This window comes from Anoplopoma fimbria, chromosome 16, assembly GCF_027596085.1.
Source record: "Anoplopoma fimbria isolate UVic2021 breed Golden Eagle Sablefish chromosome 16, Afim_UVic_2022, whole genome shotgun sequence".
Lineage (NCBI taxonomy): Eukaryota > Metazoa > Chordata > Actinopteri > Perciformes > Anoplopomatidae > Anoplopoma > Anoplopoma fimbria.
Window position 1 is genome coordinate 16,784,772 of NC_072464.1, and position 21,593 is coordinate 16,806,364.

General features: G+C 41.8%; 1 protein-coding gene across 2 annotated transcripts in view; it reads left to right on the forward strand.

The window, feature by feature from the left end:
* The first annotated feature begins 1,194 nt into the window (after positions 1-1,194).
* epha3 (eph receptor A3) overlaps positions 1,195-21,593 on the forward strand; it is a 94,986-nt gene continuing 74,587 nt past the window's right edge. For both annotated transcript variants that reach the window (XM_054615990.1, XM_054615991.1), the window contains exons 1-3: positions 1,195-1,359; positions 9,617-9,681; positions 18,045-18,705. In XM_054615990.1, the coding sequence (XP_054471965.1) occupies positions 1,266-1,359; positions 9,617-9,681; positions 18,045-18,705 (820 nt within the window). In that variant the 5' untranslated portion in view covers positions 1,195-1,265. The remainder of the gene's footprint in view (positions 1,360-9,616; positions 9,682-18,044; positions 18,706-21,593) is intronic.

The following is a 21,593-nucleotide window of genomic DNA, read 5'->3' on the forward strand; positions in this document are numbered from 1 at the left end:
GTTTCTACCAAGCTGCTGTAGCTGCGTTTGCTTGTGTGCGCTGTGTCCTTTAACGCTTCCCATACGTCAGATGCCTTCCAAACATCCAGTCTCCAACCCCCCACCGCAACAGCTGGCGTCTCAGCGAGGGCCCTAACGTTACACTGCCACCCCAGTCTTTCAGTGTGGATCAAGTATTGTGGTGTCAGGGGCCCCTAATGGCCCTCACAGAAAAATGCACACAGTAGGCCCAAATACAAGCATGTAATATGTCCCTCTAACCAATGATGAATAGAAGTGAGGAAACATGGGAACAGTATAGATAAACATGCTGGTTTTTTTTCACATGGATCCTATTATTTATGTGTTAAAGTTATACATAAATGTAAATATAAGATGTTAGTATAACAACTGAAATATTGAAAGAAAAAAAACAAGTGAATTATTACTCTAATTTGTGATTTTCATAAGGCACAGCCAAAGTAACAGCAAATAATATACTTACATGCATTCATTTTGCCATTTATAAAAGTCACTGTTTGGATGCGTCGGTTTCTCTCTGACCTTAACAACCAACTGGGTTCTATTAGTTCCAAAATAAGGTTAAAAAGCATTTTGCTCCTGGCCATTTCCAAATCTGGATTAAGAGTGACAGGATCTTGTTGGCTGGTGTAAAGCTATTGGGCCATGTTGGTTTGCTCCGCAGTCAAAATGAAAACCGAGACACTTCTTGAGTAAGATTCAAACTCACAGGCCATCTTTGGCTGTCTTATTGGAAACATCTGGTTGTTTTGACTACAAATAAATAAATAATAATAACAGGTCACATATTTTCTCTTCATGGTCAAACCATTTTTTTTCTCCCCAAAACTAACTTCCTGTTTGATTATAGCAGATTGACTTATAGGTCACTAGGACATATGGTTTCACCCTTTTCTTTCACATAGATTCCCTAATAATCCTCCTCCCTGCTCTCCATTTCAGTGAATCAAGTGTTTTTTTGACTCAGCCTGTAAAATATGCTGAAGGGCTGAATGTGTCTTTTCGCGTCAGAGTAGACGTGAAGGATCAAAAGTGACCTGTGGTGAACTTGGAGCGCTGTTTATTTCCTCTTGTCTGTCAGACTCTGTAGGACCCAGCGGAAAAGTGCTCCGACCGGAGGGAGACGGAGCAGGAGAGAGAGAGAGAGAGAGAGAGAGAGAGAGAGGAGAGAAAGCTGCGTGGAGAGAAGACGCTCTCAGATCAGTCAGTGGCTTCATGGAGTTATGTACCTCTGATCCGCCGCCATGGATTGCAATCCGCGATCACTCCTTCTCATTTTACCTCTTTTGTTGTCCTGCGTTATTCCTGCGTTTCCCATCATCTACCCCCCCAATGAAGGTAAGTCAACTCTCTGTCTGCGGACATGACATGTGTGTGTGTGTGTGTGTGTGTGTGTGTGTGTGTGTGTGTGTGTGTGTGTGTGTGTGTGTGTGTGTGCTCACCGAGGACGCGCTACTGTCCAAATTATAGGGATAACAATAACACGGGGATCTAAAGCACTAATATACAACATTTAGACAATAAAACTTAAAAGTAGATCCAAACAAGGCAGACAATGCATGTCTAATTTTGGGGTAATCTCACGAATAGTTTTCTTTAAACGTGGATGAGTGAACTGAGCGATGGCGAGACGGCTCCCAGAGTTATTACAGGGAGAGGAGATGTCAAGAAACTCTCCCTGTCTGTGTGTCTGTCTGTCTGTCTGTGTGTCTGTGTGTCTGTCTGTCTGTGCTTCTATTAGAGGGTTATGTTGATCTGTTTTTATCCCAAAAAAACCCCTCCATTTGGGGTGGACGCCCCAGTTACGCGTACAGTCTCGTCGATTTAAAGGCACTAAATAGAAGATGAGCACCATCGCATTGTGCGTAAAAACGCGGATGTGTGTGTGTGTGTGTGTGTTTTTTTTTTTTTTTTTTTACGGCTCTGACCTGAATACATCCAAAAACAGTTGAGTGTGTGAGGGGCTGCTGTGTGCACCGTCATGTAACCACTGTGTTTTGGGACTTATATTTAAATCCAACGTTTGATTAAAACCGGAGAAACATTCACTTATTTCTAAAGGGAAGTTTCGGCCACTTCTATAGCGATGATACGCATGTGGTGGTGATATTTAGAGACCCGGTAGAATAAAAAAAACACAACTGATCTGTCCACTTTCAGAGGACTCTTCTTCAGACAGGACTCTGTGGTGTGAAAAGAAAAAGAAAGAAAGAAACAATCTGTCTCCTTCTTTACTTTCACATTTTCAGAACTTCCTTTCTTTGTCTTTTCTAACACATTACCAGTGGCCCGTCCTGTACATGCGGACCATTGCTGAAGTGTTTTGTAGCGAGGTCCAAGTAAAAAACGTGCTCTGAGTTCTGTAAAGGTTAAAACTGCCCACAGGGAGGGAGGGAGAGGGGGGGAAATACATTTGGGTGAAGATTTGGGTCAAACTGTCTAAAGGGACAAAGCTCACAATTATTCCTCCCTGTAATAAAACACAAAACACTCTCTGCGCGTTTGTATTAATATAAAGTTCATTTGTTTAGTAACTGGTGCTTCACGTGAAGAGATCAGCATAGGTGTGAGTGATTAAAACCGTAATACCCATAAAGTCATTAATTGAATCGGAATGAGCCTTCAGTGGGAGTAATCTGCTCTGCGGTGATTACACGTCCACAGCCCGTCCTCTCCTCTCCTACACCTCCTACTGCTACAGCAGTCCTCATCTCAGAGGAACACTGAAGGGAAAGTTGCCCTGTAGAACCATATAGAACCATATAGAACCCAAACGCACCATCGGTTCTGCTGTTACCGATGAGTTTATTTATAACACACTGGTGACGACCCCTGAACTGCCCCTGACCGATAACCAGCCCACTGAAGCTTATTTCATCTAAATATTTTAAAAAAAATCCTCTTAAATGTGTAGATTTATTTGTCAGACAGAGTTATTTAACAAGTTTGAACCGAAAATCTTAATTTCTCTTCTGAACGAAAGTGTTTGTTGTGTATGCGAGTCATCCGATACCAACAAAATGTAATGTAATGTAATGTAATGTAATGTAATGTAACAAAGTACCAACTGATCAGACTTCTGGTCGTTTTGTGCGCCACGTCACGTTTGTCAGGCATATATTGCAATCCTGTGGATCTGGTTAGTTGTTACTGCAGGATATGAGTAGGTTTCATTTATCACATGGAGTCATAAGTGGAAGAGTTTTTAAAAAAAAAAAAGAAAAAAGATCAGTAAAAGTGACGAGTGTCAAGGTCAACTACTGTGGGCCTGCGAGCAAAGCTGAGAACCGCGTTTGCATCGACACACTTATGTTTTCAACAGAAATAATAATAGATTTAATAGATTTAAGTAGCTCGATGAGGTTTAAAGTTGATGGATATTTAGCAGCAGTGGGTGAAAAAAAGAAAAAAAAGAAAAAGAAAGAAAGAAAACCATATAAAAAATTAAAAAAAACATCACCCTGAGAAAATATACGATCTGCTGGTAAGTGTGTGTGTGTGTGTGTGTGTGTGTGTGTGTGTGTGTGTGTGTGTGTGTGTGTGAGAGAGAGAGAGAGAGAGAGAGGTAGAGAGAGAGAGCCTCAAAGTTTCAATATGTGAAACAAATTGGGCAATTAAATTCACCTTTCCAGGACGTAAATCTGCCAGAGAGTGTCAGTATCGAGCTGCTCCGTCTCCATATTGTAGCCTATAGACATTCACACAGACTGCTACGTTTCTAAAGCTACAACAGGATAAAACACAGTGAACACAGAGCTGCTCCCGTCGTCCGACTGAAACGTAAAACAGGGTGAATGGTCTGGCTTTTATAAATCTGATCATGCTCCTCTTTGCAGCCTCTGTCACACATCCCACTGCTACACAGCGGAGAGGTGGAGTAAAGCGGGTCATAACACCATCATAAAGTTTAAAAACTGCCATCAGTAAAGCAGAAGGCCAACAGATCTGAGACTGATTCACTGACTGGTTTTTTTTTTTTATTTAAAGTCACTTAACGCGCCTGGAAGCATATGTGTGTGTCTTCATTTTAAATGATACTCATGTTTAGAGAAAGACTCAACGACAAACGTGACAAATGACGAGCCTCTTATCCAGTGTTCACATGTGTAAAGAATTAAAGTTATACTGGTTTGTACATTCATGGCGACAGGCTGCTGCTGCTGATCAGATCTAGTCTGTAACCGGGCAGCAGATTATGAGAGAGCTCCCAGAGTTAACAAAGGATGCCTGTCTGTACACTTTCATCAAAATCGATAGTCACAAAAGGATCATCTGTAAATTCGTAGACATGTGTTTTTTTATCTTATATTACATCGATATCAGCAGATTAGGAAATTCATTTAAATATAATGTTGCCTATCTGAAGACTTTATAGGACTTTTCATAGATTTAATGGAATTAATTAATTAATAACAGAAGAAGTAAAGAATAAAATATATTTTTTATGCAAAACAATTCTGCACTTTGACCTGGATGATGGGGAATTTATAATTATTTTATTTTTTTCCCCCTCCCAATTTATAAGGAAACCAGAGATCTCGTCCCATTTCGCGTAATGTCCTGTCCCAGTCTCAGCACCGAGCCTCCATCACCGCCTTTAAGAGCACCATCCACTCTGTCACTTCCAGTAAGTCGTCGTGATCGTGTATAAAACGTGTATAAAACTTCGGGGAAAAAGTTGAGTAAAAATTCAGAGAAAATAGTCCCGGAGAAAATACTTTGTGTCGCGGAGTCATTCGAACTTTGCCTGGAAATAAGAGATCAGCTCTAGATGGAGAGTGACATCTTAAACTTAACAGCATGCGTTTTTAAGACTTCAGATGGAGAAACAAACAAAAAAAATAAAGATTTTGCATTTGTGTAGGCATGTGTTCTATTCTATTACGTTTTAGTACAAATACATGTGTTTCATGGTGTGGGTTTACTCTTCTACTTTCTTGGATGAGGTGCATTTCTTGGTGCAATTTTGTCTTTTACATAACTGTTACAGTGCTAGTGTTTATGAAAATATTTGATATTTTTTTCCATATTTATTCGAAAAAAAAACACATTTATATATAAAAAAAAAAAAAATCAGTTGGGTGCCCTTACTGTGGCTGCGTGGTGTGGTGTTTGCCCGCTGCGGGGCGTCGGGAGGCCTCGGAGTATTTGTAGCCGGCGGTAGGGAGGCTCGGCCCGCAGAGCCCGGCGCTGCAGTCCCGCTGGGACCGAGGGGCGTTTGTGAGCGATGGTACCTTTCAGAGGTGTTGGAAATGTGCTTACACATGCCCCCTCCTTTAAAAATAAACCCTTTGCTCTACACATATTAAAGGACTATATACATATATGTGTGTGTGTGTGTGTGTGTGTGTGTGTGTGCGTTGGCCAAACATAGAGCTCTAGATGGAGAGTGACATCTTAAACTTAACAGCATGCGTTTTTAAGCCTTCAGATGGAGAAACAAACAAAAACAAATAAAGATTTTGCATTTGTGTGTCTTTCTTGGTGTGTTTGTGTTAAGGCTTATGTGTAAATAGATATGAGATCATACAGTATGTGTGCAAGGGTGCTGTATGCCTTTATGAGAGTATTTGAGCCTACATGCTTCTGTGTACATCCATAAGTATAAGGCAGGTGGGTATATGGTTAAAAGAAAGATAGAAAGAACGAACGAAAGAAAGAAAGAACGAAAGAAAGAAGAATGGGGGCAGAGGGGTTGGGCGAGCAGCAGCAACATCAGACAGAGCGACTCTGCACTTGAATAATTCATAATGGGAGGTGAACACTTCACCCTTTAACACAGACACAAGTCGCCTTGCTCTGCCTGCACTGCGGCCTGCCAGCCTCCACATGCTCAGAGCCAGGCTGCAGAGACAAAGCCCTCTCCGCCGTGTTCACAACTAGAGATATTAACTCACACATGTGCAACTTTTTCTACTCCTTCTATTGTGAATGGAGTGTCTTTAGTCCAGATGGAGTGGGTCTTGCTTTACTGATCAAGCCATGTGTTGATTCTACAGCAGCGTGTCTGACTGACAGCTTCTTCTTTTCGCTCCTCCAACATTTTAATTGTGTCTGCGGCTGATGTTTTTTTTTTATTTTTTTTTTTTTTTTTTACACGTCATCATATTTTACTGGAAGTGAGCAGCGGCTATTGGATTCAAGTGTGTGCTAGACAGTGATGGTTAACTTAGCTGTTAAATTATGAGAACATAGACATCAAAATGGGCCCCCCCTCTGTAGATCTTTGCTCTAATGTTTCATGTAAATATTTCAACATATGCTATGCCGAGCGATAGTAGGTCACTAGCAAGGGAAAAAAAAAGAAGAGAATTACATTGGAACGTGACAACCTTCAGTTTATATTTGCTCATTAAGCGGCTCGATGATACAGCAAACACGCATCCACCACACCCCTTTTAATGCATTGCCATCAGTTTATGAAACCCTGCAGGACATTATGTTTCTGAGTGGTACGGAGTCTTCTCATACTTCCGTTTTCATCAGAATCTGTTTACGTGTGTGGGTGTTTGACGGCGGCCTGTAGGTTTATATATTGATTCACCTGTTTCTACCTTCTGTGATGTTTTGCTGCCTCCCAGACAGGCTGGCTCAGTTTGCTATTAATACTCCTAGTTCCCGTTCAGAGGCACTCCCTGATGGGGCAGGGGCTATATGCTTGGCTGACGCTAGCTTGCTAACCGACCGCGTGTGTGTGTGTGTGTGTGTGTGTGTGTGTGTGTGTGTGTGTGTGTGTGTGTGTGTGTGTGTGTGTGTGTGTGTGTGTGTGTGTGTGTGTGTGGTGAGGGACTGAGAGTGAGAAAGTCTGTTTGTGTATGCTCTTATATCGTGCCTCTTTTGAGTATACGCATGTGCGAGAAAATGTGTTTTGGTTAGCATCTAAGAAGAGAGCATGCACACAGTAGGCATGTGTTCTATTACGTTTTAGTACAAATACATGTGTTTCATGGTGTGGGTTTACTCTTCTACTTTCTTGGATGAGGTGCATTTCTTGGTGCAATTTTGTCTTTTACATAACTGTTACAGTGCTAGTGTTTATGCATGCATTTGGGATCGTGTGTGTGTGTGTGTGTGTGTGTGTGTGTGTGTGTGTGTGTGTGTGTGTGTGTACGTGTGTGGGTGCTGATTTCCCCAGCCAAGTGCAGCTGGAGGGGGCTTTTTTTCCTCCTGCGATATGAGAGCCGTCTAATTTTCTGCTCTCAAATTCCCCCGCTCGGCTCAATTTGAGTGGTGGGCTCGCCTCGTTGAGAAATGTAAATTGGAAGCAATGGCCCTGGATGCCGAGCTGCTATTATCTGACATGAACAGATAGCTTCATTAGACTCTAATAGGAATGTGTCTACTGCCACTCAACTGGCTGAGTGGCTGAGTGGCTTAGCACGGCTGCGGCTCAGGTGAGCCTCAATTCAGTAGATTCTCAAACCTAGAATTTGATAATAATGTGTGTGTGTGTGTGTGTGTGTGTGTGTGTGTGTGTGTGTGTGTGTGAGCTCGTTCCCTCTCCTCCGCTTTCCCTTTCAGGCTCTTTATTATGCCACACCGGCTGATAGTTATCAGACTCGCTTGAAGAGAATTATGATTTCCATCTCAACCTTTCATTCTAGTGTGAAACAACAATTAGTTCACGGAGCGTCAAAATCACTTTTCTCTGCATATTCAGTTCACGCTGCTTGTGAACTAAAATAGTTTTCACAGTACCACGGCAGTCCTTCCTGACCCACAAATACTCTCTCTTTGGCTGTCATCCGAGATGTGTACACTCTTGCTTATCGAAGCTTTGAATGGGAGAGTACAGGGAGATTGTATTCCTCATATTTTCACAGTGAATAGAGCTACAGCTGCAGGGCCTGACTGCACTACTGCTGCTTCACTTAGTTGTGTATGCGTGCGCTCGCTCGGGTAAGTGTGTGTGTCTGTGTGTGTAAGTAGGCACTTGTTTGTGTGTGCTGAGCTGTAGACTGATCTGCTCTCTGGACGAGGAAGAGGCTGAGTCAGTGTCAGGTTTAAATTTAAGAGAAGAGACTAACGGAACGGTGGAACTTTATTGTTTTACCATCTGTTTAAAGCTGTTTATTCATCCTGCACTATGTCATGCAGGTCGCTGAGTGTGCAAGTTATTCATCACAGCAACATGTCAATCATTTTATTCACTATTCTTTGAAAGATTTATACCCAAAACAGGCTTTTATTTTTAGCGAGCAAGTAACGTTACCAAGCAAAGGCAGTTTGAACATCCTCCTTAATTTGAGAGTCTTGTTAACAATGGTTGTCACCATTCATCAAACATCCACCCACTAGGTTTATCTGTTCATCTCACGGTAAAAGAAGGCATCATATTCATTTTCTCTGGTCTCTGTTTAGGAAACAGAATGAAGATGATTAAAGTTTGTCTCGTGTAACTGATTTAAATTATATTGCCAACTTGTTTTTCTCAGTTTTGTTCTAGCCACTTAAATTGTTTTTATGTCATTTGAGGTGAAAGTACTTACAAGCTGTATTTAGCTATTGTGTCTTGATTCATCCAAACAGTATCTGGATGCATGAACACAGTGACAGTTTGAAGTGGAGAATCCATAGATCACAAGTCTGCCTTTACATTCCCCACTTCATATGTAATGGTCCACACTGACAGTTGTGCTTGATGACAATAATTCACACCACAGCCATGTGTACATACTTAGAATAGTCTAGCTAGAGTGGCCTATTTCTATGTTACAGTTGATTTAGCCAGCATTTAGGCCTACTTAAAGGGTTGCTGTGTAGAATCTGTTAATGTGTGCACCAAAGTGACCTGCACTTTGCTGTGTGTACTGATTTGGTCTAAGTAGATGTGCAATAGAAGTGCCATTAGGCGACCATCATGTCATGACACCAAGCACCATAAGTACTGACACTGCTGCTTTGGGACCATAGCGTTCACCAAATGAAACCCAAACCCTTAACTTGCACCTTCACACTAATGGAGCTCCTTGTCTGATTTGTCATATTTCATCTATTATACACATATTCCCTTCTCTGCATCTTGTTTTTCGGTTTGACATGAATCAATTCTTGGCAGGACACCCAAAAAAAAAAATGGGGAGGCCAATGCATTTCTGACCGGCTCTCAAACTTGGGATTGCATCTGAATTTAGATCTGATGCGGTTATTCATCCAATCACCATGGGAGTGTGTGTGTGTGTGTCTAAGTAGTACAGGGGTTATAGGTAAAAAGCGTGATATAAATATATAAATAAAATAAACACTTCTCATTGTTTTAAATGTTGGCTCTATTTCAGTTCCGTATCTCCTCAGGATATCTGTGTTGTAGCCAGTTTCGCCCGGCCAACTTCTGCTTTAATGCTTTACGCAGTGAAACAAGAAAGCTGACTCTCTCTGTTGGTCAGCGTAGGATATGTGTAGCATGTGTCTGTGTGTGTGTGTATATGTGTGTGTATATGTGTGTGTGGCAGCTGAGTAAATAAAGTCATGATCAGTGCTGGAGGTTGATGATCCCTCCTGTGGGATTAGATGAAGGCTAATTGGGGCTAACAAGGACTAGACACTCATATGTTCTCTTTGTTTTCCCTCTTTCTCTTTCTCTTACTCACCACAGTCAACCTGTTAGACTCTAAAGCAAGCCAAGGGGAGTTAGGATGGATTTCCTACCCAACGCATGGGGTGAGTATCTTCTATCTCTACATTTACACACATAATGTCTCCATATACGTACATTTGGGGGGGCAGATCCGTCAACATGAACTATGTGTTGGATTCAACCCCACACCACATGAAATCAGGATTTTCAAACTCCTGTGGTTCCCACTATGCCATGTTGACCCAATGAGCCAAGTGCAGATTAACCCACTTCTCTTTAGATGTTTTTTTTTGCCCATTCTTCGTCTCTCGGGTCAAAGGTTAAGCATTCGGAGCCTGCCATATGGTCAAGATGCTTAAGGGAAAATGTACTGTGCGGGTGTTTGTGTATTTGAATGTGCATGTGTTTAAAGAAAGATTAAGGCATTAAAGGATTTTAAGTTGTAGACACTGAAGCATACACACAAGATAGGCGATAAGCCCCCTTTTTTTAGTAAATATTACATCAACAACATTTTACTGCTGTGGCATGTTAACGTTGTAATTCCATTGTTAAGATTTCGCTTGCTAATCCATTTGTTCTCAATTGAAATATACGCACCACCCCATTCTGTCTGTCACACATGCTTTAATACTGTTAGTCTCTTAACACACATTTTTTAATCTGTGAGTTTAATGAATAAAGAAATTTAAAAAAAAAAAGGAAATTCTGAAATTCCTAACCAAAGTTCTCACTTCTGGATTTAGGCTCTGTCGTGTTAGTTTTTATCCAGTCTGTAGTTGCAAAAATCTACATACAGCAAATATTTTATAGGACGTAATTTGTGCTGAAATTCCATAACTTTTTTTGCTACCACAACAAAACAATATGATTACATGTGGGAATGGTACAGCTTTCAGTCCCATACTTTTGGGAAATAAAAACAAAAAAAAATCTCAGCAGCCTCATCCATCAGCCTCTCTCTGCTACCACAGTCCCTCCAGTGGGCTCCCGCTTAGTGTTTATTTGTCTAGCTAGTTAGACTACTGTGCCTCAGGGCTAGCCCAATGACACACACACACACATGCGCGCACACACACACACACACACACACACACACACACACACACACACACACACACACACACACACACACACACACGCACTTCCTCGTTTTTTCTTTATTAAGTGTTAGAATTACTCCTTGGCAGTGGCTTAAGGTAATCCAGTCATTTGCTCCGTGGAGCTGCCAAACCTTGTTTCCCTTCGCCGTATACACTGCTGGCACCGTCAAAACGCTCAGATTCTTCATGAGGTTGAACCACAATGAAAATGAAATGACCCAAAGGAAAAAGTACAGCAGGCTTTTTAAAAAATGCATCCAGTGCAGAGACAATTGCAGGCTACAGGCACAATTGCGTGACCACGTCAAGGAATAGATTGATGTTGTGCTGATAGAAGTTATTACAGTGTAGGAAAATGCATACCGATATCTGAGACTTGATCCAGCACGGGACATTGGAATGTGTGTCAGAGGCTACGCAGTGGGCGCTGCAGCGAGGCTCTGCTTTATTTCATGTTATTTGCTTTGAACGAGTTCGGAAGAAAAGTGTGTGGATCTACAGTTCATAAAAATGCTGCAGGACTGGAAGCCAATGTCATCCTTAAATGAGAATGACTCCATAGAGAAAATGAGAGGATCAAAAGAGGGAGAGAGACAGAGCGATACAAAGGGAGGAGAGGAAGAAAGAGAGGGAAGAGGACAGAGGGGAGGACAGGAAAGGATGAGAGAGAGACAGGGAGAGAGAGAGAGAGAGAGATTGCTGATGATCAAGTCCTCAAGGTGAATCATCTGTAATTACTCACGTCATCCACTGACTGCGCTCCGATAAGCAGCCTGCCCTGGGAGACTGCTGTTCACAAATGATTTCTCATAATGTGGCAGTGGCACTGAGCCCTCTCACACACACACACACACACACACACACACACACACACACACACACACACACACACACACACACACACACACAACACACACACACACACACACACACACAAAAACACTCACATTGATGGAGAGACCATGGCTATTGGCCTACCGAGACACACCGTGCTCCGGTCAGAACAAATTAAGAGCTTAGCCTCCCCAGGATGTTCACTCCAGAGCCACCGGCCAGACTGACAAGTGTGTGAGTGAGTGTGTGTGTGTGTGTGTGTGTGTGTGTGTGTGTGTGTGTGTGTGTGTGTGTGTGTGTGTGTGTGTGTGTGTGTGTGTGTGTGTGTGTGATCCAGATATACTGTTATCTGTCTGGGAGGCAGGCTGATTGCTGAGCAGCGTCCAAGGGGCTTAGCCCTTCATAAGACTAAAGAGTGTTAAAGATTACATTCTTGTGTGCTTTGAAAGCATTCTTCAGCAACAAACCAACACCCCAGACACTGGCTGTGCATACAAAATAGAAATAATGGGCACATACACAGTAAAGTCCATTTTTCATAGGAACCAGCAGGGGATACAACTGCATTGCTGTTTATGCGTGGACTTGATTGATTAAAAAAAATACAAGTTTTGCTTAGCTAGTTTTAGTTACAATGTTCAGTTTGATTTGTTCAACTGAAATGTTGAAATATTAAAATATGAAAGTGTTGAGTTAATGTTGAGCTATTGAAACCTGTATATTTGCTTGAATTCAACTAACGAGTTAAATCTAAACTTATTTTGTAACATTTTCCACAACAGCTTTTTTTATGCTTAAAGTTTATGTCAGATTTTACACAACACACAGTTGCTCATGGGAACATCAGTATCCAATGAATAAAGAAGAACAATTAAGCAGTGAAATGTTTTCACATGTTTAGTCTCATACTCTACAGGACACTGTAAGTGGTTTAAAAAGCTAATAACAACAGCATTGATTGAGCTTTTGTATCGCGATGAAAATGCTTGACATCTATAGAAGAAACTCCAACAGTCACAGTGTGTGAGCTCTGCATATACTGTCAGGAATAATAAAAACTATTTAACTCACACAGATTTATTTACAGACTTATTCACTTCTCACTTCCAGTTCTCAGGTCTGAAAGAGGAATGGGGGGGCATGCACAATATAATGGCATGGCTTTTTATATTTTGGATTAGGTTCAACCCTTCAGTCAGCCAGCTCGCTATATTTGTTCCTCTCAGACTGCTGTTTCAACTTCTTGAGTCACCCAAGGGCTCTTAAAGCCCCCCGTGCGCTGCTGCTGCCACCCCATCTGCAAAACCAGCCTGACCAGCATAAAACGCTCAACCTTACCCCCCAGAAAGAGAGAGAGTAGAGAGAAAAGCCTGCCCATAAACGGAGATTAGCAGTCAGGGCAAAGGACCAGGGAGGAGGAGGAGGAGGAGGAGGAAGAGGATGGAGTGTAGAATTGTGTTAGCAGTTATTTACTTCCTGGTAGGACCAGCTGATGCAAATCCTCTGACTGACAGGTGGTAAACAGCATGACAACATATTCAAAATGATATAAAATAAGAAATGCATTAATACTCCCCAAAACAAGAAAAGACATTTTAGACCTCATCATAATTTAAAAAGCACAAGCAAACAAACAAAATGTTGTATACCAATGTTACAATTGCATCCTACAGTATTATGAATATATTTCAGATGTGGTTCCCTGGAGATTATTGAAAATCAATTTTATGCAGCATCCTTCAGGAATTGTTTCTGATGTGTCCTTGAGCAAAGCATGAACAAGGATTAGTAGGGCGAGGCTCGGTGCTGTTGAAAAACAGGAAAAGGAGAATGTATGAAGTGTATATTCAGGTTCCTCTTTGTTAAGACCGGCTGATGAAACGTCCTCTGACTGATATGCTGCAGTTGTTGTGTCTGTGACCCCACTGACCTCTATGGAGCCCAAGAGCTCTGCACTTGTTGTGGTGCTCCAGTTTTAGGATTTACCCTCTTCAGCTGTAGCAGCATAATGGACATTCGTAGATACACTATACCTGGAATCTGCTTCTCCAAATGGTTTTTTGTTTATTATAGAAATCCATCTCAGTCTTCCCTCAACTAGTCTTGGTTTAAATGCATTGTTACCCTATACTGGTCCATTAACTCCCACTGACCTGCGTTTCTTTGAAGTGGGTGAACCCTGGTGCTGACTCTGTGACTTTGAGACGTGCCTGTTGCCGTCGTTGTAATGTCATGAGCAGATCAAGTTACAACACTCCATTTTACTGTTCCTTTAGCTGCCTCACCTACCTACAGCGCAGATCAGACGGACCAGGGGGCGGGATCACACCGAACTGTGACCATCAGGGGTCAGGGTCAGAGGTCACAAGGACTGGTGTAGGGTGCTAGTGTTGTTATATATCAATTAGAGGGCAGGGAGGAGGGTGGAGTTATGACCCCCTGGAGAGACACAAGGAGGTGGCTGCTCACTTTAGTAGACCTTTATTTATCCCGGTTAACACACAAACAGTTCCACACATTCACAGTGGGAGTCGCCTCTGTTGGTGAGAAGTGGTCGTAATATTTTGCGTCCTGATTCGACAAAACTCTAAAACTCGAGTTTTGTCCAATTGCCCAGCATGCTTCACCTCTTGTGTCTGTGGCTGGTTGTTTCTTCATGTTGGGTTCTTTAAATGTACAAGTGAGGACTCTCCTAACTATTACTTTTCTGGATCTGGATAATTAAGTAGAGACACTGTATATTTATTTCCTCCTTGTCAGGTGAAGGACAGAAAACAAGCATTTTTTTCTAACAAACCCAGGGAAGTGAATCAAGGTTGTTCATTCTTATGATGTAATGTTTGGGGAAAAGGAAGAGGATAAATCTCCATGTCAGAGATGCTATTCTCCAGGGTTTGAATCCTCACATCGTAGCGGAGGTCTCATTTACTTTGGCAGACTCTTGCTCAAGTCAAGTCATCTATTCTGGAATAGGATCTAGCACCCGTAACACACACATGCAAGCATACATACAGACGCAAACACACACCTGGGTTTGATTTTGAACCAAGTGTGCGTGTGCGTTTGTGTTTGGCAAACTTCCGACCCATCCCAAAGACGGAGAGCAATCACTCGCAGTCGCTTTCGATTTTGCCCAGTTTGCGTGATGTTGGCGGACATGAAAGTACATAAAGGGATAAGACGTAAATCCTGCAGCTCTCACACACATCTGCTTACAAAGACTGAGAACTATGCACACACACACACACGCACATTCATGCAGTAACACAAATGCATAGATGCACGTACACAGGGCAGCAAGTGGAACAAAGTTCATGGTCATAACACACAAACACACACACTCCTGATAGCTCAATATATACAGGCAACTGAGAGTAATGTACAAACACTGTGCCCTCCACCCTAAGGCCACTTGTTCTGTTAGAAACCAATTTTGCCAGAGTGGCTTACTTTTCAGGGTGACGGAAAATCAAATGTGCACAATGAAATGCAGCAATAATATTCACAATAAGCGGAGAAGCACTTGAAACGGACAGGATGTGAGATAGGTGCATCCAGAGTATGCTCACTTTACATTCGCTTCATCCTCTTAGGTTTTCCATTAGATGGCAGATCACATAGAGGTAAAGAGAAAAGGCACAGAGCCAGTCCTTCAATACTGCACAAGCTGGGTGCTCTTTTATTGGAAAACAAACTGCATTTTTTAAAGCTATGACATTGAATTCTTTACATTTTGTAATGGCCATGTTGTGATTTCTGTTAAAACTGTAAGCAACAACTTGTAATCTTATAGAATATTTTTTCAGAGAGGCAAAGTTGTACAAATATCCCTGTCTTCCAGAAGTTACATTTAATCTGTTTGGTCAAATACAATTTAAAAAAATATGTTTTTGCCTGGATTCTTTTCTTTTTCTTTTGAAGAAGTGCTATGGTCTTGTTAGAGTTCAGGACTTTGGCTCCATAGACCAGGGTTTGCTTTCTGAGGTCCACATTTAGTTTTTGAAACACATTTGTAAAGGTTAGGAAGAGATTTTGGTTTTGTAGAAATAAAGACACAACTAAAGACTTCCTGTCCACTGCTTGAAGTCAGTATTAACTTTTTAAATATTTTAACCAAGCAACAAGTGCTTTGATGTCTAAACTTAACCATAAAAACACTATTCATGCTTTACGGTACAATGACACATAAAGATATGCAGTCAAGACAAATGTTTTACGAAATTACACATATTTTCATTCAAAATTTCGCTCATTAAAAATGTAGTTTAACATTCTGTTTCACTTTTTTACTGCCGTTAATTAGTATAGTGCAATTTCTAGGATACAGAGTTGCGACAGATATCCTGTCATGTAGTCACATCATGGTTCTCCACAACATGTGTACAACTGTGTGCGACAAGCTTGGTGTACCAACACCTTCATAGACACATGGCTTTTTTCATCGTTTTCGATAATATAAATCTGTGTATTTCTTTATTGAGTATTTTTAGCAGCTAACATTTTTAACCAACAGAAGTGATGCATCACATCTGCACAAAAAAAAAGTTTAATTCCCAGTTGTGCTGCTTTAAATCTTGGCAGAAACACATTGTTGAACTCTGACAGAAAGTATGTATATATAAAGCCGAAGCAGATTAGAATGCTTTGTTTGCATTACTTTCATGTTATTACATTGCCTTATCAAACATAATGTCAACAGAGTCACTAATCATAGTGGCAGCTCTTGTCTTCCCTCTGCTTTCAGTTTTGTCAAAGTCTCTCATCAAACCTCTGTTGCATGTCATCACATCATTAATTCGACATATATTTTAAGCCAATCTATTAAACCTGAGACTAAAGTGCAGTGAAATGTTAAGTTTAGCTTCACATCTTAATATTTAGCCCCACTCCGTAATGTCTACTTTGCCTGTTATTGTTAGATATATAGAGAGCTTGGACTGCACTCAGATGAATGAGGTGACGCCGAGGAAAGCATGACGGGGGAGACTAAACACCAATGGAATCCATCCCCTCAATTTTCCTCTCACTTTATCTCACGCTCCCTCTTCCTATTGCTCTATTTCAGCTCTATCTCTTTTACTTTCTCTACCTTCCCCTTCATTATTCTCTCCCTCTCTCTCAGGGGTGTTTCATTAACTTTACTGAAGAGATGAAAAGCAAGTGGCCATCCTTCAGCCTAAGAGCTCCTTGACCACCACACACTCATAGATATGGCTAACACCCACACACACACACACACACACACACACACACACACACACACACACACACACACACACACACACACACACACAAGCGCACACCAAACCATGTAATAGAGAACCTCCACTTTCTTAGCTCGTCATTAATTTCTGTGTTCAGGCTGAAAGCACCTGCTGTGTCCGCCTGCTATGGGACCTTAAACACTTCACATGAGCCGTATGTGAATGTATATGTGTGTGTGTGGGTTTATGTTTCCATTAATGCTTGTGTGAAAGGAGCGATAATTCAGTTTCCACTTACCCAGAAAGCGTTTCTTTTTCTCTCTCGCTCTCTCTCTCTCTCTCTGAAGAAAGCACTGCTCATTCAGGCATACATTCATTCTGAATTTTTTTTGCGACTGAGAGAAAAGTAGAAAAAGCATCCATTTACACATTTAGGCCCCATTCGTTGTAATGACTGTCATTTTAACCACAATGAGCCCAGTGTTTCAGGTGTTTGCCCATTCATCATCGCTCCGATTCAGTGTTGATTTGCCTGGACAGCGAAGCCAAAGCGCATGATCAATGAGTCTTCCCGCTGTGTTGAATTCAAAAGGAATGACCCGGCTTTCTTTTTTCTCTTCTCCTCTCATTGCTTTCTCCCAGTGGAGGGAAAATGTAAGATAGACACGAACGTCCCTGGTATACACTCACATCTGTCTGTACTTCGTAGCTCTCTTTTGTTTCATAGTGGATTCAGCACGTTTCATTTAGTAACCGTAGCTCTGTGATGCAAATAACCAGCAGCTTGAAAGTCCTCATTTGTAGAGAAAAAAAAAACATGTTAGTAAAAGGGTGGAAAAAAACACTATAGGATTTCACTAATATTTAACAGCAATTAAGCTGCTTCCCACGAATTTATTTATTTCGAGAAAAGGAAATCACACTTCATGGTTTTTCTCTGAGATATTTGCACAGTGCTCTGGAAATTTGGCTAAGGCAGCAAGTTTGCTTTTAATTAATTTGTGTAATTTGCAAGAGATCTGGTAGTGTGATTTTTCACCCTTAAGTGTTTATTAGATGCTTAGTATTCAGCAAGAAAGAATCTGAATCTAAATAATTAATGTGTAAATGCTTACAGGGTGGAGATAACTTTATTTTTCTCTTTGCTATCCACCCCTCCTTTCCTCTATCCTCTTCCTTTCTCTGCTCCGAATTCGCTCTTTCCAACTCCTTCCTCTTCAACTTTACTCCAATGTCTCGGAAACCCCATTTTCCCTCCATCCTCTGTTTCTCTCCTCCACCTCTCCTTCTCTCCATCTTTTTCAGTGGGAGGAGATCAGTGGCGTGGATGAGCACTACACTCCCATCAGGACCTTCCAGGTCTGCAACGTGATGGAGTACAGCCAGAACAACTGGCTGCGCACCAACTGGATCCCTCGCCAGTCGGCCCAGAAGATCTACGTGGAGCTGAAGTTCACCCTGAGGGACTGCAACTCCATCCCGCTGGTCTTGGGCACCTGCAAGGAGACCTTCAACCTCCTCTACCAGGAGACAGACGACGACCAGGGAAGCCACTTCAGAGAACACCAGTTTACTAAGATTGACACTATCGCCGCTGACGAAAGTTTCACCCAAATGGACCTCGGAGATCGCATTCTCAAGCTTAACACTGAGGTGCGCGAGGTTGGTCCCATGACCAAGAAGGGCTTCTACCTGGCGTTCCAGGACGTGGGCGCCTGCGTAGCTTTAGTTTCAGTGAGGGTTTACTTCAAGAAGTGCCCTCACACTATTAGGAATCTGGCCTCTTTCCCTGATACGGTGCCCATGGACTCCCAGTCACTGGTGGAGGTCAAAGGCTTATGTGTCAACCACTCCAAAGAGGAGGAGCCGCCGCGAATGTACTGCAGCACAGAGGGGGAGTGGCTCGTACCTATTGGGAAGTGTCTATGTAACCCGGGTTACGAGGAGAGAAGCAACACCTGCCAAAGTAAGTTTTTTTCATGTGTTTGTCTTCTCAGTTCTCTAATACTCCCTTTATTTTGTCCTTTTTTCTGTCCTTGTTTAAAATACTGTGTTATACAATGCAAAGTTTCTCCAAGTCTTCAAAGTTTTCAAAGTGTTTGATGAGAAGACCGTCACACTTAATATCTATCAGCCCAGAACCTTTAATGTCTGATACCCAACCTTTGTGTGTACGTGTGTGTGTGTGTGTGTGTGTGTGTGTGTGTGTGTGTGTGTGTGTGTGTGTGTGTGTGTGTGTGTGTGTGTGTGTGTGTGTGTGTGTGTGTGTGTGTGTATACTCTGTATGTGGGATACCTTCAAAAGAATCCTACAGTGTGGCTGGAGAGTTCTTCATGCGTATTTCCATGCTTGTGTGATGCGTTATCCAGGTCTTTGAGCTACATGGTGCAGCGCGCAGTAGTTCAATAGTCATCTTATGTGTGACACATCATTAGCTACGGGAAGATCTTAACCAGACGAGCAGGGGATGGGACTGATAACCCAGAAGGAAGGAGTGGGCTGGAGTGGATGGTGAATAATGGAATAGCTGTGGCGATGGTTGTGGGTGTTGGTGGAGTCATGAATGGGTAGACGTTGGAGCCTGGAGATACTCGATCCCACCCCAAAGTCTGTTGTCGCCTTGGAGGTGGTTGCCAAAGCCAAAAAGTAGTTTTTTGGCTGCCTTGCTACGCCTTTCATTTTCAGACTGTCTGCGACATCATCATCATCATCGTCATCATCATCATCATCATCATCATCATGATCATCATCATCACACAGGCTTTTCGGCTGGATTCATTTTGAGTTGTAGCCAGTTGGTTATTGGAAAGAATCAAAATGTCTCAGGGATAGAAGTTACTGAAGATTGTTTTGGGCTCTTGCTGCTACAGAGCTGAAGTATTGCTCTGTGAAACACTCATCTACAGATACAGCTGTTTCCCAAATAACTTTTTTATTGCTTGCCATTGTTCTTTGACTGTCCTTGTTCCTCTTCATTTCACTTAATCTCACCTCAACTACTTAGACATTAAATAAATGATGCCCTTCAGCAACTTCGACATCCTCCTTTGGGATCAAGCAACCAGTGGGTTCAAAGGTTAAGTGTCACAATGGGCCTTTTCATCGTACCACGTAACATCTCAATGTGATTAAAGCTCACTGTGTAATGGGTTATAAACTTCCAAAAAAGTATGTTTATCTTGGTTTCCTCTCTATAAAGGGCTGCATGAACACAGACACAGCATAACTAGATAACTTAGCAAAATTAAATTTCCTGTATGTGGCTTCTGCGGCCAGTGTTACATCTTTCATCCATTACAGTTGCAGTACTATGTAAAAGAACATGATATATTTAAATACCAAGGTACCTTATGTAAAATTACAATAGAAGTGGTGTATACTTACTGACTTTATCCTCCACTGGTTTATGTTTCTGTATATTTTGTACGACCATGCTAAAGAGAGGTCTGCAGAGACAGCATGTGCCATGAATCCCCACCTTCTCTTTGTTGTGGCTGGTTTTTCTTTGGTCCAGCTTGTACTAGATGTGCCTCTTTTTCAGTTTGTGCGATTTCCTCTCTGGAAACCACATGCAGCATCTATTTATTCATGCTCTGCATTGCAGCTGTTCCACAATGGCCTTAAAGTTCAAAAAGTTTATGAAGTTGGAGGGAAAAAGTAGTTTGTCGTCAGTTCTGTTAGTCCTAGGTTTTGTAGCTTGCCTTAAATGCTCCTGTGTTCATCAACTCTGTCCTCTCCAGGGCCATGCCCAGTGTTAATTAAAGATCAAAGGCAGTCTCCCAGGTCAAGCCCCTGCTGTCAGGGCCAAGGGAAGCTCTTTTTTGGGGGCTGCGGACTGCAGACGAGCCTGTCACATTGTCCAGATGCGAGGAGAAACTTTTTCGCAGCTGTCAGAAAAAAAGTGCAAAATGTAAACAGATTGGGTAAGATTTTAAATACACAAAAAATGACAACAAAATACAATCAGCATTAAAATAAAAATGCTCTGGTTTTAAACAGACATCAAATTTGTGCCATTTACTTTTAAGCCTTATTTTCTATTTAATAAAGAGTTGTTGAAGAACATAAAAGTCATTAGAATAGGTCTCAATTGGAAGTATCCCATGTCTACATGCCATTATAAAATCTTTATCCAATTGATATTTATAAATTAAAAAGAAGAACAAACATTTTATACATAATGTTTGTACCTTCCACCAGTTTAGCCTTTCCCCCCATATTTGAAAGGACAAAAAATAAGAATAGGACACTATGCAGACAAATGGCGGACCCCTGTCCCCCCTTCGTGCCACCCTCCTTTCACTTCCTGTCACCCTGTGAATTGTGTGAATGTTTGGATGTATTTGACAATCTCTTATTAGTTTCAGAGAGGTCTAATGGACTCTAATAAGGTCTTATGTTACCCTGGAGTGGGACAGCTGCACCAACAGGCCCCCACAGCCCCCCGCGTGCAGCCGTCGGGGGGGCCCCATCGCGCAGCTCGCTCTCCAGGCCCTCTGTGTTAACAGATAGATGGGTGCATGCGGGTTAGGTCACCGTACAGAGATATAGCGAGAAAGATGAAAACATATACACACTGCTACAGCCAGATAAGAGACAGACAGAAAGAAAGAGAATAATTCACATGTCACAAACCCACTTGGTCATTTTTTACCCCATGACTCCATAGATAAGGTTGTTGATTTATTATTAACTTGGCTGTACATGGGAAGAAAACATACATTCTATAACTGGATACCTCGCACTGTTGTTTCTCTAAAATAAACAAACAAAAAAACATTCAGCCAAGACCACAAATGACTAATCTAGTAATTACTGTGAACAAGCAGGCTGTCAGGCAACAGCAGTTAGGTG